The sequence below is a fragment of the Erigeron canadensis genome, chromosome 5, assembly GCF_010389155.1.
Source record: "Erigeron canadensis isolate Cc75 chromosome 5, C_canadensis_v1, whole genome shotgun sequence".
NCBI classification, from domain to species: Eukaryota; Viridiplantae; Streptophyta; class Magnoliopsida; order Asterales; family Asteraceae; genus Erigeron; species Erigeron canadensis.
Window position 1 is genome coordinate 30,699,328 of NC_057765.1, and position 19,044 is coordinate 30,718,371.

At 32.8% G+C, this 19,044-nt stretch overlaps 1 protein-coding gene across 1 annotated transcript; it reads right to left on the reverse strand.

Annotated features, from left to right (window-relative positions):
- Positions 1 to 194: 194 nt before the first annotated feature.
- Positions 195 to 5,536, reverse strand: LOC122600227 (TPR repeat-containing thioredoxin TTL1). The gene is made up of 7 exons (XM_043772911.1): positions 4,736 to 5,536; positions 3,873 to 4,068; positions 2,942 to 3,129; positions 1,768 to 2,101; positions 1,231 to 1,435; positions 1,042 to 1,148; positions 195 to 745 (listed from the first exon to the last, which is right to left on the reverse strand). The coding sequence occupies exons 1-7, from the start codon at positions 5,509 to 5,511 to the stop codon at positions 593 to 595; spliced, it is 1,959 nt and encodes a 652-aa protein (XP_043628846.1). The 5' UTR covers positions 5,512 to 5,536; the 3' UTR covers positions 195 to 592.
- Positions 5,537 to 19,044: the final 13,508 nt, after the last annotated feature.

Below are 19,044 nucleotides of genomic sequence, written 5' to 3' on the forward strand. Positions count from 1 at the left end.
ACAAACATATGCGTGTGGAAAAGGGAAGTTCCCAGCCATTGAAAATGAAACTCAAGTATGGCCGAGTTGATAAACCCTTGAAAACAAAGCATTATAAAAGGTTGCAGAGATTCCTATCGGGTTTAAAACGCTAGTAAAAAGATTGACACCTACACGACGACACGCATATGTGTATAGCAACAAACATTCAAGAATAATTGACAAGTTATGTCCATATATAGAATAATCAAGAAACCTGCAAATACAAATAATCTCTCAAACTCCATAATCCAATTTCTCCCAAATGTTGCCCTTTTTTTGTATCACCATCTTCACATATATACGTCTAGGCACCCACTTTTGATGACTGTGAAATGAATGAAATAGACTACATTGGGGACAACATACTACCGGTGTTTTAAAAAGAATAAATAATACAAATTTAACGAACACCAACTTACGCACTCCTGCTTTCTCTTCACGTTGCCTTCAAATTCTGGCACTTGATGATTCGATTACCAGGCTTTATAAGCAGTAGAATGTAGAGAAGTGATAAAATTATGTGGAGTGACTGCGATGAATCAAGAAGTTACCAGTTTGACTGATATGATCCTTATGAGTTGTAATACTTCACTAATGATTCCAATGCTTCTTGAGTTGGGCATACCGGTCCTTTTATATGGTGACCTTTTTTGTAAATCTTGATTGTTGGTACAATACTTACATTCTCTGCTTTTGCACAAAACGGGCTTGCTTCGATATCAACCTTTCAACACAGAATAATGTGAATTAGTAATACATTTAAGTTCATGATCATAGTCTACCCTGCATACATGTATGCACAGAATCTAGAGGTGGCAAAATGGGCATGGTGGATAGCGGGTCAAAATGTGAAAAAAGAAAAATAAAACTGGTTGGATTGGGTCTCACATTTGTCTTTAGGATACCCATTGGTCTTGTTTTTGTTTTAGGAATTCGGGTTGGATGAAATAAAGCATACAGAACATCGTATCTGAAGACGACTAGGGTGCAAAGACAACACAAAAGGCAATGTTTTTTTACCTTCAGGAATAATATGGAAGGGTACCGGGTACATAATGTGTCCAGAAAGTGAGACATCTGCTTACATCTGGCGTCAGATGATGATCTAAAAACAGCAACAGAAACTCCTGCAGTTATCAAATTTAAAGATTTTAGACGATTTTGGAGAAATGAAATTGAGAAAGAATGTACACGAGTTAATGAACTAACCAGCGGAAGCAATTGCAGATTTGAACTGCGTATGGCTCGTTATCAATTCAGCTTCACCTCCAAATTTCATATTGCATACTTCTTCACCACGGGACTTTTTCAATGCAACTTGAGCATGGAACAACGATTCAGCTATTTCATTGTTATCGGGAATTTCTTTCCTTAACACTTCATAATCTCTGATGGACTCGGCCCACCGCTCAAGCTGTTATTTTAAGATATGGGTTTATATAATAATAAAAAAAAAATGATAGAGGTGATAATATGGCCTCATATACTTAGGAATGGTTCACTTTGGGTAATTTTCAAAATTGCCTCACTCAGAAATAGATTGTTATCGTGATAATATCGTATTTATAGTCATCGTAAACTCATTAATTATGTATGTTATGTTAGGAAAGGCGATTGTAGAAATTCTACTTGTTTTCACCTAACCCTTTTGATCTATTACCTAATCCAACTCTTTTCCATCTCTATATCTAGTGATTTGTAGCTTATAATATCGTACTCTAGTTTTAAAATAGTGTTCTTGTATACCTTACTATATGTGGCCGCTCTACGTAGAAGTGCTTTCTTGTAGGTTGGATGGATAAGAAGTGCTTGATTACAGTCATCAAGCGATCGTTCCAACTTTCCAAGCTTAAACCAGCAGGCTGCTCGATTACAGTAGAGAACTGGATTTGAAGGATCAAGCCTAAGCCCTTCCCCATAAGTCGAACAAGCTTCTGTAAACCTTTCTGACTTGAAATTATCATTTCCACGATCTCGAGCTTTACACACTGATCTTATGTTTTGAAGCAGTGTCGCAACCTCAATGTTTTGTGGGTCAATCTGTCCTGATTTTTCAATACTAATAACTGCATTCTCGAATCTTTAACGCAGGGAAAATAAATAGTTATTCAGGATGCTTTCCATTTTCTAGTTTTCAGTGTTCTTAATGAGGAATACGTAAAAAAAAAAAAAAAAAAAGACTCATTCTAGAGGTGGAAATTTCGACCCATTACTTGCTTCTTTTTTTGAAGGGAAAACTCACACACCCGATATCTATTCTACACCTTTGTCTCAATGGGAGTTGAACCTTCACCCACTTGATTAAGAACCACATTTAATGGGGTAAAGCAAAAATATTAGCGGAGAGGCAAATGGGTCAAAACAGGTTGAAATTTGTAAGTCTCTCAAAGTCTATGCATAATGACATAATGTATACAATCTCCTGGGTCCTGAATATTAATTGTGTAGAATCGCATTCTTTTATAGTATAAAATACGGAAAAAAGTGTATTTGGTGGCCAGTCTAATGCACCTTTTTTCGACCTATACTAACGTGAATAGTTTCAACAAGAACCTATTTAAACTCGTTACCCAACCCACCCATGTTGCCACCTCTAACTGGCCCAGGTATGAAACGATCAGAATGCAGGAAACAAAGCAGCTTAAAATTATTATATGAGTGGAGTTAAGAGGCCTGTGACTAAGGTATTCGATAGGCCACAAAACATCAGGTTCAAATTACTTATTTCGGAGCTACAAATTCAAATATTCACCAAAGTTATAGATTTTTCTGCTTTATTTTGTTTCTCATTAATGTAAATTGCATGAAATTGGGGATTTTGTGAACTCTGCATATGCTTTACAAACTACATAGACATTCTAATATATTATATTTTTCTTTAAAGTGCGTATTACCACTACAAAGACTCATAGAAATTTACCTTCCGAAGGCCATGTCAATCTGAGCACGAACAAACAAAATGTATGCTTCAAGAGCCATCCCGAAAAGATTTGTTTGGGAACACGAAAAGCTACAAAAGGATTCCATATAAACCACATTTGTCACACTTAAATCAGCCTCATCAAGTCGATGGAGCTTCAAGAACGCTTCTGCTTTACATGCAAATAGCTGTCAATTTGATATTAACACATTCAGTTACAACTCCAAACAAATCTATAGAATAATGGATCAAAGGGGTACTTTTTAATATGTGGGTAGGGTCGTCTTGGCTTGGCTCTGCTAGAACAGAAACACATCATTTGTAAACAAACTTTTGAAGAAGTAATCTGATTCAATACCAAATGGGGGGAACTAGGGGCCAATGCTCCCTCAATATGTAAATTCTAAATTGATTTTTAAAATTTTTCTCAATTTTTAAAAATTTTATTGTGGATTTTGAATTTTACCCCCTTTTGGATTTTATCTTCATAGATTTTTAAACTAGCAAGGTTGGATAAGTGATTAACACCCTTGCCTCTGAAGACAGTCAAGGGTTCTACCCTCATGCCTTGCAAGGTTGGAGGTCCTTTTCTATCTTTTTATAGAACCTCGAAACAACCCTCTACACCGTCGTGGTAGGGGTAGTGTTGTCTACATCATAACCTCTCCCACACACCGTCAAGGTATTGGGACCCAAAACTAGGGAAAACGGCATTGGGTGCTTACTCTAGATGTTCAACTTTGGCCTTTTTTGGATTTTTTTTCTAAAACCATCCATGTTCTTTAATACGTTGCTTTGGGAGGCTTTATGCTTTGAGACTTTTGAAGGGTTTTATCGCATTTGTTAATTAAGTAAGTTGCTAGATTTACCCATTTACATAAGTAGAGAAATCAAATTTGGCACCTCTATTCAGAAGCGATCTTGTTGTTACCTGGGGAGAAGCATCCGCCCCGGAAACGATTGCAGCGTCACATTCCCTTAAAACACCAGCCCAATCACGAACCCCTCTACACTCGGCGCACTTATTTATGTGTTTCTCAACCGATTGCAACTTTTTGAGCTCGTTTTGATCCGGTTGGGACCCTGGAAAAAAAAGATGTCTCCTAGCATTTTCCACCTGCCCTAAGCTGTCATTTGCTTATACAAATCAGATTATTTTTAAATCATGTGTCACCCATCCAAATTGTTTCTAACTTGAGATCACTAATTGATAAAGAAAAACATAAGACAATTACAAGAAACCATTACACATTGTTACATACATTATACATATAACTTAAATACATCAAAATCTGAAGAAAGCCCTTAATAGAACACAAATATTTATACCCAACTTAGCAAGTTAAAACACTAAAATTTCTCAAAAAATCAAAAAACTAGATTTTGCATGATTAAAACATAAGACCATTATAAGAAACCATTACATTCCTACATACATTATACATACAACTACCAATCCATCAATAGATGGAGTGGTACCCGTTACCAATGCAGCATGGGCATACATGTGAAGTTGAGAGACGGAGGTTCAATCTTTGGGGATCCCCAAATCATGTGGGTATTAAGTAAAGGTATTTTACCGGCATCCAATGTGGTTCCGGGGACATGGTGCCATTCTTTACCTTTTTCTTTTACATTATAATATAACTTTAATTCATCAAAATCTAAAGAAAGCCCATAAAAGTAGAACACAAACACTCATACCCAATTTAACACGATAAGCACCAGAATTTCTAGAAAAATCGATAATATAGTATGCATAATGAAAAGGAAAGTTTTTGATTAAAGTCTCACCTAATAAGAAGATAACCTAAACGACGGTGAGGCCTCATGTATTCACAATCCAATCTAATTGATTCCTCATATTCTTTAACAGCTTCACTCAATCTATTTAAACACGACAATGCCGTTGCACGGCTAGTATGGTAAGCAGCATTTTTTGGTGAAACCGAAATAGCCCGATCATAAAATCTCAATGCCAATGCATAGTTTCCCTTTTTAAACTCCTCATTTCCTAATTTTTTCAACTCGTCACCCTCCACAACTAATTTTCTTGAACTTAAAGGCTTTGAAACACCAGAAACAGGGGACTCTGTTTCTGACCCGGGAGACTTAGAAACAACAGAAACAGGGGACTCTGTTTCGGGCCCGGAAGACTTATTAAATGAACCGCTACGGATTATGCTGCCATGGCCATAATTACAACTTCCTAAACTCAGAACTTCTGGTTTGGTAATCTGATTGGTCATCATACCAGTCTTTAAATACGAACGGGCCTGTTGGCCCGATTTAGGAACAGGGGAGTTGCCGGTTGAAGAAGTTGGGGGGCTATCAACCGACAACTCCCTAGAATGTGATTTTCTAGAATGTGATTTTCTAGGACTGGAATGAAAATGAACTCGTTTTTCATGTTGGCCCGGTACTGACCCAGATGAGCTAGAGCTAGTGCTAGGTGATGGCACGGGCTGTAAAGGTGAAACAGGGGAGCCCAAATGTAGTTCACGGAAATCTGGTTTGCTGGTGTTATCAGTTGGGGATGTTTTCGGTATGGGTTTAGGGGAATGTGACATTTTATTTTTTATTACAGTGGCTTTTTTCTTCTCTTTCTAAAAATAACAATGGAAAGGAAAGAGAGATTGGGCATTTATAAAAGTAGCAAATGTGGGGTTGGAAATCATAATTATTAGCAAGTATTTTATTATTAAAATATTAGTAGGATAGAGGCACAATAATAAATAAGCTAAAGGGGAACATGCAAGAAAGGGAGAGATCTCGTGATTTTGAAAGGAAAAGTTATGTCCAAGTGGGCTTTTTTTGTTTTGCATAAAATAAAAAGTTTGGGTGGATGGATGGATGGAAATGGCTTAAGTGTGGTTTAGGAGTTTTTAACATATAGATTTATGTCGATATAACTAGTTTTACTATTTGGTTCTAATACTTTTAATTAATTGGGGCCATATAGATTCGCAATTTGTTTTATAGTTTGATATTCGGATTATTAAATTTCAAATCAAATTGGATTATTATATATAAATTATGATATTAACTTATAGGATTTGTCATAATAAGAAAATAATATAGTTTATGACACATTATAACTTTTTCATCTAGTGAACTTCTTGTAGTCTATAATTCTCACTAAAATTTTATTTGCGAAAGTTTATGTAACGAATTTTGCCTACAAAAATATACATAATTTGAATATGATTTGGTTTGGCTTAAATCGAAATCAAATTATCATATTTGGTTTGGTTTAAGGGTGTTTAACATATGAAATTATGTCGATATAATTAGTTTAACTATTTGGTTTTCAATATTTTTAAATGATTGGGGCCATTTGGATTTGCAATTTTGTTTGAAAGTTTGATTTTTGGATTATTAAATTTCAAGCCAAACTAAATAGAAAATCAATTTGGGTTATAGATATAAATAAATAAAGTTAACTTATACTATTTCTATACTATATATATTATAAAGCAGATTACTTCTAGATTTTTAACATTGAGTTAAAATTTTCAATATTGATTTTAAGTACATCCCCAAAATACCTTTCTTATCTATTTTATATTTATCTAAAATAACCATAATACTTTTTCTCTTTCCTCAAATCTCAACCAATCATCTTTTTTCTCTCTCCTCCATAAATCATTTATTCCTTCAATTCATTCAAAATCTTTTATCTCAAAAATCATACGTCGATAAATTATAAAAACTGTATGGGTGTTCTTAAAATTTCATGCTCTTTAATTAGAGATGTCATTCGAGATACTTTCGACGAATTTTTAAATCCGATGGCGGAGGGCGGAGGCCATAGGCATTTGACTATCACACTCTCTGACCTAGCTATCACCCCACCATCTCACCGCCGCAACGCGCGGGTACTTACTCTCGTGTCATATAATAAGGAAATATTAAAGTTTATTTTATTTTTTAATTTTTTTGGAAGGCGAAATATTAAAGTTTATGATATATTATAATCTTTTTATCTAGTGATCTTCTTGCAGTAAATAATTCTCACTAAAATTTTATTTGCGAGAATTTATTGAATAAATTTTGCCAACAAAAAATCTACATATATATTTTGAAAATGGTTTGGTTTGGCTTAAATGAAATCAAATCACCATATTTGGTTTGGCTTCTGGCGGATTAATTCAATTCAATTCAATTTGAGTTTTTCCTTTAGTTGTGTGTTATATCATGTTATTACTATATTTTTTTTCTTCTTTAGTTGTATGTTATCTCCAAAACTTGTGTTGGTCTATGTATGTATATTGAATTGAGATGTGAGTCATTGTACATATATCTCATATATACATCTAAGAGCGGTTCGGTTCTGCATAGGAGTATGTATGAGCGGTTCTGGAGTGGGAGTGTCGAGGTGTCCCATTGAATTGTTGCTGTAAAGTCTGTAATGGCTAAATTTGTTTTTGTTTTTTTTATTTATGTATTTATAGAAATTACAAGAATTTTTAAATAAATAACATATGTTTTTTTTTCATTGAATTAACCGGTGAGTAGATATATCAATGTGACAATATTTTCGCTAGACTATAATTGCAAGAATTTTGTCATGTCAGTTTTGATTATTTGTGTGTTTTGAGTTGCAATTACCACATTCTAATGTTTTTAGTAATGAGAAATGATATAGTTAAAAATAAAAGTTTACTAACCAGATTTATAAACTCATGTGGATCAATAGAAAAAGAAAAGTGAATCAAGAAAGATAAAATAAATATAATTTTATTAGTGGTTATCGATGCTACATGTGTTTGTAATTTTATTTGTAAAATTTTGTTTGTAAATGTGACATTGATCCTTTAACCAAATTTACAAAATACTTGTACTGTTAATTCTTCCAATAAAACTATTCTTAGTTGAATTTGGAAGGATCGTGGCTTTATAATAATTCATCAGTTATATAAAACACCCCCAAATTCGATATTCAAAACTACTAGATATGCCATCAATAATTAAATGAAATTAAGCGACTAATCGCATGCATCAAGTCTAAATTAAATCGACGAAGATATATAAACTATCAACTTTTTCAAAGCTTTATATACCCGATATATCTATCTAACAAGTGCGTCATTAAAGTATCATGTCACAAGACTCTAATATACATGCGAGGTTAACTTGCACTACTTACTAAGTTCTTGGCGTTTTAAATCAAAAACAAAGCAATTGTTTGGACTCAGTTGATAGTTAAATGTAAAAAGCTTTTAAATGGTTTATGAATTGTAATAGATGGGTTAAAAGTAATGAAATTGTGACATGTCGAGTATATTAAATCATATAATGGATTATGATATGCGCTAGTTCTCAAAGGGTCAACACATTTGAGTGACATTATTAAGCAAATAGGATTAGACGGCTGTCAAACTTTTTTTTTTTTAAAACAAAAATGTAACCGACGGTTTGTCTGTAAATAGTCCCTTTTATCTTTAAGTAGATGTAAAGACTAATTTATATATCTCATCTCTGATCATTCATAATTAAATAGAACACATGATTAGTTAAATTTCATTGCGATTGTATCGAATTAGTCAAAAAAATTTGGATTTTCATAAAGTAACCAACAAAGTCGCAATAAAATCTACAAAATCGCAATGAAATCTACAAAATCGCAATGAGAACTTCAAAATCGCAATAAGATTTTGTAGAATCGCAACGAGATTCTGAGAATCGTAATGCGATTCTGATAATCTCGTAGAGATTCTGCAAAAGAATCTCGTAGAGATTATGCCGGATCTCATAGAGATTCTGCATAATTCCATAAAGATTATGCAGAAGAATCGCATTGCGATTCTCAGAATCTCGTTGCGATTCTTCAGAATCTTATTGCGATTTTGTATAATCTTATTGCGATTTTGAAGATCTCATTGCGATTTTGTCAAATTATTACGATTTTGTTGACTATTTTGTAAAAATTCAAAAAAATTTGGCTAATTTAATATGATCCCAATAAAATTTGGCTAACCAAGTGATTTTCTGTAAATAGAATTGTTTTTGTTTTTGTTTGAAGGACATTGTTCTTTTAAGAAAAATGGTAAAGTAATAACAAGTGGAGTATGTTTGGAAAGTTTGGAATGGAATAATCAGGAGAAGACAATGTAACCTGATGATCCCCTTCTAAATAGGGAAACCCAACACAGTCGATCGTATATAGGTAAGTAGGTGTATGTAACAAACTCCTTTTCCTCTATCATTACGTCGTCGTTTCTCTCCATCATTTTCTTTTCTTTTGACTAGATTCCTGCTCTCTGTACTTCTTCTTACCATTATTATTCCGTACGCATGCTTTCATCCTTTATTTTTAACTCTTCATGACATCCCTCTACCTTGTATTTTTTTAAAAAACTATACATGGTTCTAAAAAATCATTATAATTATCTTCGTAATAACTTGATTACATGACAAGCAATGTTGGAGCTATGTAGTGGCCAAATGTGTTCATGACGACCCCACAATTGTTAAAAAGCTCTATATTCCTAAACTATATTTATATATTTGTTTAGTTTAAAGTTAATTGACAACTCATGTACTTCAATTTTGCAGATTGGTTTTATGCTTGTTAAGTATCACAAAAACGGTTTGAAGATCCCTGACTACAAATTCTGATTCCGTCACTGATGACAAATGTAATTTATTAATTCTTCTTTCTAATTTTATTTTTTGATTTTACTAAAATGTCATGATCAGATTATTAATAGAGATTATTGGGTTGAGTTTTTAAGAAAATATTTAAGTTATCATATTCTTTTCACCTATCAAATCTTACCCTCCTTTTGTCATTTCCATATTTACTTGAAGCATCTCCATTCTCCAATGGGAGTTTATTTAAAAGTTTATTAATCTTTAGAGAAAAAAAAAAAAAAAACAAGTAATAGTTTATTAACTTGGGAAAAATAACTTATCGAAAGACCTTCTAATCAAAGACTTATTATTTTCCAAGTCATTATTCAAAATGGAAGAAAAGGCACAAAAAAGTTGTTAGCATAATTGTAAATTTTAGTTGGTGGAAGCATGAGATGTAAGAAAAAGGTGTTTAAAATACTTAACTTCATAGATGATCTTAGAAGGGAATTACACCAAAGGCCAGAACGATTCATATATATGACAATGAACGTTTAATATTGGTTATGTTTAAACCAAAAGAAAGTCTTTGTTTGGTTTGTTCAATGAGAGGTTATTTTTTTGCGTTGTGTTGGGATTTCTTTTATTACATTATATTTATTGTTATTTTATACGGTTGTCTCAACTATAATATTAATGTTAGGGCTCCTATTTTACCTTTTTGAATGTATTATGTAATTTTGTAGTAACTAGTTTTTTGTTAATTAGCAATTTATAAAACTAGAAGGGTACCCGCACCAGATTTACATGGTGGAGGTCTTGAGTCTGAGACTTGGGAAGAACATTTGAAGTAATTTCACAATAAAGTCCTCCAGTGAAGCAGGTTTGAGTCCTGCAGATGGGACATGGTTTTATCCCAGTTAAATGTCGTGTCTTCAGGCGGTTTAGTTGAGAGTTTCTCCTTCTACTAGATATTGAGGGTGAGTGGCTCTCTAACACGGACCTGGTTAAGACAACGTAAGCTAAATCCCCTGTTGCGAGCAAATAATCCACACCTTTCAAAAAAAAAGAAGGGTTCTCGCACGTTAAACGATTAATTATGTGAGATGTCGTAACGGTAATACAAGTTGTTTAGGTGTGTGTATGGGTGAGAGAGAGAGAAAGAGAGATACATATAGACAACCATGAGATATAATTTGTTTGGTTGTTTAGGAGTACTTTGAGGATATTGAAAAAAATAAAATTTTCTAAAATAAAGGTGTCAATTTATTTTGTAAAGGATATAGATTTTAATGTCAGTTAAAATGAAAAGGGGTGTTTTACTAAACCTATTATGCGGGGCTCTGGAGGAGTTTACTTCAAGGTCTCGAGTTCGGGCCTTGGTGGATTCTCCTTGACGGTATTTTCCAATAAAGGAGGTGGTATGGTGAGAAGGGCTATTTAAGATCCGCTTAGTGCGGAACCCTTTCGTTGTGCGATTATCACACATCATACACGTCTGAGGTAAAATTTAGTTGTAAAAAAAAGTTAAAATGAAAAGGGGAATCCGTGATTAGATTTGCTTTGAGAAAGTCGATACATTTAGCCCTGATAATTAGGCTTAATATGTGGGGTCTAACGATTTTTTTTTATTTATTTTTTCATGACTATGTGCTAAGTTTATTTTCAAATTATTCTAAAATGCGAATCAAGTGAGATTAAACATGTAAAGAAGTTAACGGTACTCAATCTTAATGTTTGTAAATTCTAAGATTAAATGATTATGCTAAGTAAGTAAGTAGTAATATTTTTGGATTATAGATTACATCTTTCACTTACAATAAAAGCATTTGAAGTGGTGAAGGAAGAACAATTACATTGAAATACACTCTAGATAAGAACGTGATTACACCATACGCGGAACTACACCCAAGCTAGGGGTCGTCCGGGCTACGGGTCTGCAACGTAGTGTAATTTTTTTGAAAAATGATCTATTCTTTATTGGTGTTACGGGTCAAACAAATATGGATATCCATCAATGTAATTGATTCTAAACTTTCGAAAGATGATCCTAATAATAAAATTTATAAAGACGTACATGTGCAAGTAAATGATAAATGAAAGCTACCAAATTGTCAAAAACCATTAAAAAGCTCTAAAAATAGCCAAAAATCCTAAAAAATCGCTAAAACCGCAACAATTTAGTCGATATCGTTATTTTACGTCAATATAAGGACAACGACAAAAAAAATTATGTTACCCATCCCTTTCAATCCTGGTTCCGTCACTGGATTACACTAGATCTTGCGTGATGTTTTATGTGTTACCCATTAAAAATTTGGTTGTATGTGTTTTTTTTGGAACAGCAAATTAAGGCTACTAACAAAGCACTAAAAAGCCCAACTGTACAAGAAAATACAATTACCAGAATGAAACAATATCTAGATTAATACTAAACAAAAGGAACACGACGACTAAGAGACAAAAATGTTTATAAAGCAATATATTTTTAATTGCTAAATGTTACTATGATTTATTTACAATTTTAAATAATTGTATCTATTAAAATTAAGTATGATATCAATATAGTAGTGAGTGACACAACGATGATTGCTATAACTGTGTGATGTATTATGATTTGTGGCAGATTACCAAAATCATATAGAAGTATTACATTGATATGTCAGAGTGGGATAACGGTAATTGATATAATAGCTAACGTAATGTAAGCACCATGTAATGAAGACTAATTTACTACAAGTTTACAAGTATTATACTAGCTATGACAACTACTAAAGCTATAATTCGATAATATACTGTTGTAACATACCGCAAAAGATTTTTTTATGAAATTGAGCATTATTATCTTTATATTTTTGACGAATTAATTGACTTGTGTTGTTTCCATGGTAACATACTAGACTAAAAGTTTGATATTCGTACAATTGGTTTTGAATCTTTGATTAATTTATCATATTGTATAAGTAAAACAATACTGTAAATGCAAGTAGATGATGTATGAATGTGATAACTCTATTAAATTACATGGTACCTTTTGACTAAGATTAAGTGTAATATATGTTCTTAACGGTTGTTGGGTTAATAGCTCTATGGCAAAGGAAAATCCTTTCAATGAAGGTTTGGATTCAGGTAGACCTGAGTTCAAGTATTGAAGAATAAGGTTTATGTTTATTAATTGTTGTGATTACGTGTGAATTAATAGAAGGTCTTACTAGATATTGGGTGAAGACTTTACAAAATGGACCCTATTAAAACAACATAATCTAGACTTTATTGTGATATTTGATCCACGACTAAAATAGAACTCGAGTAACATGTATTGTTAATATATTATCATACCAAATTAACAAATTTAATGAAGATTGCATGGATTTGTTTTAATTCCTTTAGATTAATTTATGTCGCTCTATCGCATTAAAAATATTTTTGTTTGGATAGGAAGAATATAGGGAATGTAGCTAGTCTAAACAGACAACACTGGCCATGTGCGGCCGTGCCGGCGCCAGCTTACCTATCGAGGTGTAAAAATTTAAATGTGACTAAATTGCTAGTTTTATAAAAGAGTGAACTGCATTTTTGGTTTGTATGTTTTGGCAAGTTCAGGACCTTTTCAGGTTTCATTGCAATTTGGTCTCTATTTTGGAAACCTTTTGCAAGTTTGATACAAATTTACGGTGGTTCTTAAATGAAGCCGTTATTAGAATTAAAAACTGGTGTTTAATTGTAAATTCTTAAAGTGTAAAGGGTCCTTGTGTTAATAGTGTTAGTTAAAAAGTTTATCATGTTAACACAATTTATTCCTTTTATTGCTTTTATATTCATTAATTTTATTTTATTTTTAAAGAAAAAGAAATATTTTCTGTAAATTTCCCTATTCGATTCCGTTTTCGCGATTTATCAAATTAATCTGAAAAACATCAGGTTTGTTCGCAATTCGATTCCGGTCATATTCATATCTAAAGTTTACCGATTCATCAAGATTCATTAATAGTTACTTTTCCGACAATTTTTGACAAAATAATAAGCTAGGGTTTGTGCGGAATGCAAACATGAGCATTTTGATGTCGATTTCGTGTTTTAATTCGTAAAAACAAAGAAGAAATCGCAAATTTAAGTTTTCCGGCAAATTGCCATATTTTCCGGTGACGGGTTCTGAAGTTCATTTTGGCCCGGGTTTGTGCACGGTGGAAATCTGAGTCGATTGGTATCAGTTTTGAGTTTTTACTCAAAGAAAGGAGGGAGAAATCGTAAATTTTGTTTTCCCGACGCGTTTTGAATTTTCTAACGAACTGTTGAACATTCCGACCGCCATTGTTTCTTACATTTAGCGAGCTAAATTACAAAACTTTTATTCATAGAGCTCGTAAAATTTTATAAATTTTACAAACAATCACATGTTTATCTCAGTGACAACAGGAAAAACTATTTGACCAACACTAAATTTACAATTATACACCATTTTTAAAATCTAATGACACTTAACGGCTTCATTTAACAATCACCATTAATTTGTATCAAATTTGCAAAAGGTTTCCGTAACAAGGACCAAAAATGCAATGAACCCTGAAAAGATCCTGGACCTGCAAAAATATACAAACCACAGGGACCAAAAATATAATTAACTCTTTATAAAATTTGTTGAAGATATAATGTTGCAATTAGAGATTGCAAAAAAACCCGCATCCAATAGGGATACTCGAAACCCGATATTTTTGGTCCGGGTTTGGGTCCGGGTATGCGGGTCTAGGGCCGGGTATGCGGGTCTAGGGCCGGGTATGCGGGTGGTTTTATCTTTTTCTCCGGGTCCGGGTCCGAGGACGGGTTTAAATGAAAACCCGCATACCCGGCCCGTATACCCGAAACTAGACCCGGATCCATATCCCCCCCCCCCCGGTTTTAATTAGATAAATATTGGAAACTATAAACCAAAATGTGTCATTTGTAAAAAAAAACTCCAAGTAAATATGGTCAGTGTTAATGAACCTAACAGAAACTTAGCTATAATTGTTGTATGATAATTCATGGCAACACAAAAACAAAGACATACAATATCTTATATTTATACTTCATAAACTCTTGGATGTCAAACCTCAATGAATGCCATGACTTTATGTTTCTTCAAAAGTGTAAAAGTTTCAGTCGTACATGGTTTGATTAGTATGTTAACGAACCCCTTATTACCTGCGGGGAAACCCGTTACCCAATGGTTAGTTGGTAAATAGGACCTGTCGGGTCCGGATCCGGGTCCGAGTTGGAGCGAGAAATTTTAATCGGGTCCGGGTCCGGGATTACTAAAACCCGGACAATATCCGGCCCGTTGTCATCCCTAGTTGCAATATGATACATTAATATTTTCAACTAAAAACAAAATGAGTATGAAATTATATATCAATATTAGATTTCTCAATTAGACTATGAGGAATGGGACAACTTTGAGCTCCCCACATGGGGGCGACTTTCGCCATGTGGCGGAGACTTCCCTAAAGAGTTACCCCTCTTTTCTTTTTTGGAGTGAGACAACTCTTTGGGAGAGTCTCCTTTAATTTTTTTTTGTTTTTTTTCGATTTTGTTTTTATAAAATGTAAATTTAAGTAACATATATAAATAATATATATAAAATAAATACATATATTTTACTAATTTATATAAAAAAAACATAATTTTATTCCAAACATCACACAATACAACTAAACAATTATTTCAAACATCACAGTATCACACAATGCAACTAAACAATTATTCAAAACATTACAACTAAACGATTAAATTTTTTTTTTAAACTTCAGATTGTTTCGTACCAATTCTCACTCCTGCACGTGATGAATACTGTTTCGAGATACCTTGGTGTACTCGGCCATAGTTCATCGTCGTGACCTTGGTTCACACGGTTGAACATCATATCAAATACGTGAATGTTGGTGCGCATGCGGTGCCGTTTAGCGGCCATCGCGTCTGAATTTCGATAGGTCGATGGTTGGTTTTCATAAGTGAGGAAAAAATGGATCACTTTCGACCAAAACGTACGTTCCCTTTCGTAGTTACAGCACAACGGGTTTTCTGACACCTCGACCCAAGCTCGTGTCAAACTTATTTCTTCGGACCGAGTCCAAGCCATTTGATTATAGAGAGAAAAAATAGAAGATTTTGAAAATGTAAAGATAAAAATGGAAGATAAAAGTATAAAAATGAGACCAAGTGATATGGATTATTTATAAGGGGTTTAATTAAAAAAAATTAAAAAAAAAAACAAACGGCTAGTGCAACAATTGGATTTCTTGAAAAACTTGTAGGTTTTGGGCGATCAATATTTCTCGGGTTTCTTTTCTTTTTTAGCTTTGTCACCCCTCGGAGCGGTGTGCTGGGCGGTTTTGGGGTGGTGTAGGGCGGCGACGGGGCAATTAACGCCCCTCTCCTCACAGTCTTATCTTTACTTCTTCATAAAAAATACTAATTATCTCATTTTAAACTTTATACTTTTAAATAACTCAAAATACTCATAACTTTCAATATTTTCTCAACTCACACATTATATCTACTCAAAATACATCTTTATCTATCCAAACTAACCCTTAAAGTTATATTTAGGGAATCTCATCCTTCTTTTATCCATTAATTTAAACATTTTCTTCTAATATACTTATAATATCTTTATTATAATTATTTACAATAAAAATCTCGCAATACATTAAAAAACTACATTACATCGTTCACATTAATTACTTTTACATTACGCAACCACCATCGACCGTCGCCGTCACGACCATCGCTCGCCACCGTCATCGTTGTCGCATTGTGCGGGTAGTTCTCTAATTTTTATGTAAGATATTAGAATGTTTTGTCATATTTTAGTTAGAGAACAAAATTATATATAAAGGGTGTGATTAATCCGTCAAATTCATTAGCTTAAAAATCCTCTTAATTCTTATGATTGTGACATGTGAAAATTCAATGAGCAAGATTAGGCAAAAAAATTAAGTGGAATCCACTTATCACATTCATAAAGTTTTAATTAGGATGATTTTTAGGCTAATGTTTAGAAGGATTAATGATTTCCATCGTATAAATCTACCAAATTACTACTACTCAAATGGAAAAAGAAAACACGTCATGCTGGATGAGGATCCCCTAAAGTTGAGTATAACTTTACTAGTGAAGTTGGTTGAATCATGACCATTGGATTAAAATTAAAGGTCAAGATTTAAAACTCAAGGACAAAATTTTTAACTTAATTAGTAAAGTTGGTTTGAATTTTTTTGGATCTCAATCCCATCATGGCTACAATTGCGTCCAGCTCAGGATGTGTAACTGAACAATACGTAGTGACGCCGTTAGTGAATTGGCACTGTTTACTACTTTTGTAAATATTCCGTCTATTTTTATAGTGACGTGGATGCGACACTAGTACACTACATAGTCCCGTGGTGAAGATTGTAGAATAATTGTGATGACACATTGACCATACTTGACACGTAATCATATCTATCATAAACCACTACAAATAATGTTATATTTGTTTACATTTTTAGTTAGTATAAACAAATTAAAAATTTTGTCACGCTTTTATATGTGTAAAATTATGTAGAACTAAAGGTGTGTAGAAATTTTTTCACACTAAAAAGTGTGTAGAATTAAAAGTTTACACTTTTTAGTGTGAACTTTCATAATTATTTTGTAAAATCTCATTTGTTCACGCTACCTTAGAATAATTGTGATGACGCATCGACCATACTTGACACGTAATCATATCTATCATAAACCATTACAAATAATGTTACATTTGTCTACATTTTTAGTTAGTATAAACAAATTAAAAATTTTGTTACACTTTTATATGTGTAAAAATATGTAGAACTAAAGGTGTGTGAAAATTTTTTCACACTAAAAAGTGTGTAGAATTAAAAGTTTACACTTTTTATTGTGAACTTTTAATTCTACACTTTTTAGTGTGAAGAAATTTCTAAATACTTTTAGTTCTATATATTTTTACACACATAAAAGCGTGACAAAATTTTTAATTTATTCACACTAACTAAAAGTATGAATAAATGCAATATTATTTGTAGTGAAATATTTTTTGCTGTAACCTTATCGACGAGTTAATTACTTACTCATCTATTCGACGGAACAAAATCAATCATAACCGAAAGAAAATCTCTAGTCAACATGAAATCTCAATTTTGTTCATATTTAAACTTGAACTATAATTACCTTATAATTGTAATGATTAGATATCTCATTTCAACCATTTGAATTGGGTCGATATATATCAAAACATATAGATATGCTAATTACGAGTATTTTACTTCAAAGTTAAATATCTTGGAATAAAATCATTCTCCAGTTAGAGTTTTCAAAATATCAATTATTTCTGAAGTAACTTGTCTTAATCTATAAACCGAACAAAGGAAACATTATATGTTACTCCGTTTCATAACTTAGATTTAGTGACCTATGTTCTACGACGCTAGTCATGATCATGCATTATATTTCGTTTCATTTATGTGACTAAAATCAAATAGAATAAAAACATGACAGTCGACAAGCATACTCTCGTGGTTTTTTGGAAAAAAAAATTATAGTTTTTTTTTTTTAGGCATCAACGGGTAAATGGCTAACATCCACTACACGGATGCACCCACGCCGGTTTAACTCCTGGCAATGCCTTAAAGGGTTTGCTCCCCATATGTTAGATGGGTATAGCATTGCTAAGGCTACATCACCACATTTGCATGTGACAGTATTCGAACATGAGATCCCTATGAGGAAACCACTTTGTGTGTGGTTCAACATTTTGTATTATTTTTATCAAAATTGATATAAATAAGATAAAGATACGTATTTGATGATCTATATGCATTATGTTGACGGACATTAGATGTTTACGTTGAAACTTAGATACAAGAGTGACGTTTATTTGTTGCACTTCTTTAAATGATAGTCTAGCATATGGTCAATATCTTATTGTTTATGATACGTGCAAAGTTTCATTATTATATTGTGAGTTTTTTTTAATGTCGTATACCGACTGAATGTTTGAAAAAAAAATTAGATAGATGTATATCCACGTAATGCGATAATAGAGTAATTTATTAAATTAACTAGCTTATTAAATTTTGCAAAAAGTCATCTTTGATATGCTTTTACAAAAAGCTATTTTTAGCTTTAAAATACTAATACAATCTTCATAAAAATGTTTGTTTGAACTTGAGATGTCAACTTAATTAATGTATATTGATACCTCAACGAGCTAACCAACTTCTTTGATTGAATATTTACATGAATTAAAAATAAGGGTTAAGTACAAAAATCATCCCTGTGGTTTGTCAAATTTGCAGTTTTCATCCCTTCGTAAACTTTTTGGCTAAAATCATCCTTGTGGTTTGCATTTCGTCCCTACTTCTGTTAAGTCCCACCATGTGCAAGTCATGTGATGGAAATTTTTGTCATTACACTCCACTTCTTCCTCTAATTCTTTAGAACCGTCCATGTGGTTTGTCCGTTTTGCAAATTTCATCCCTATTATTATT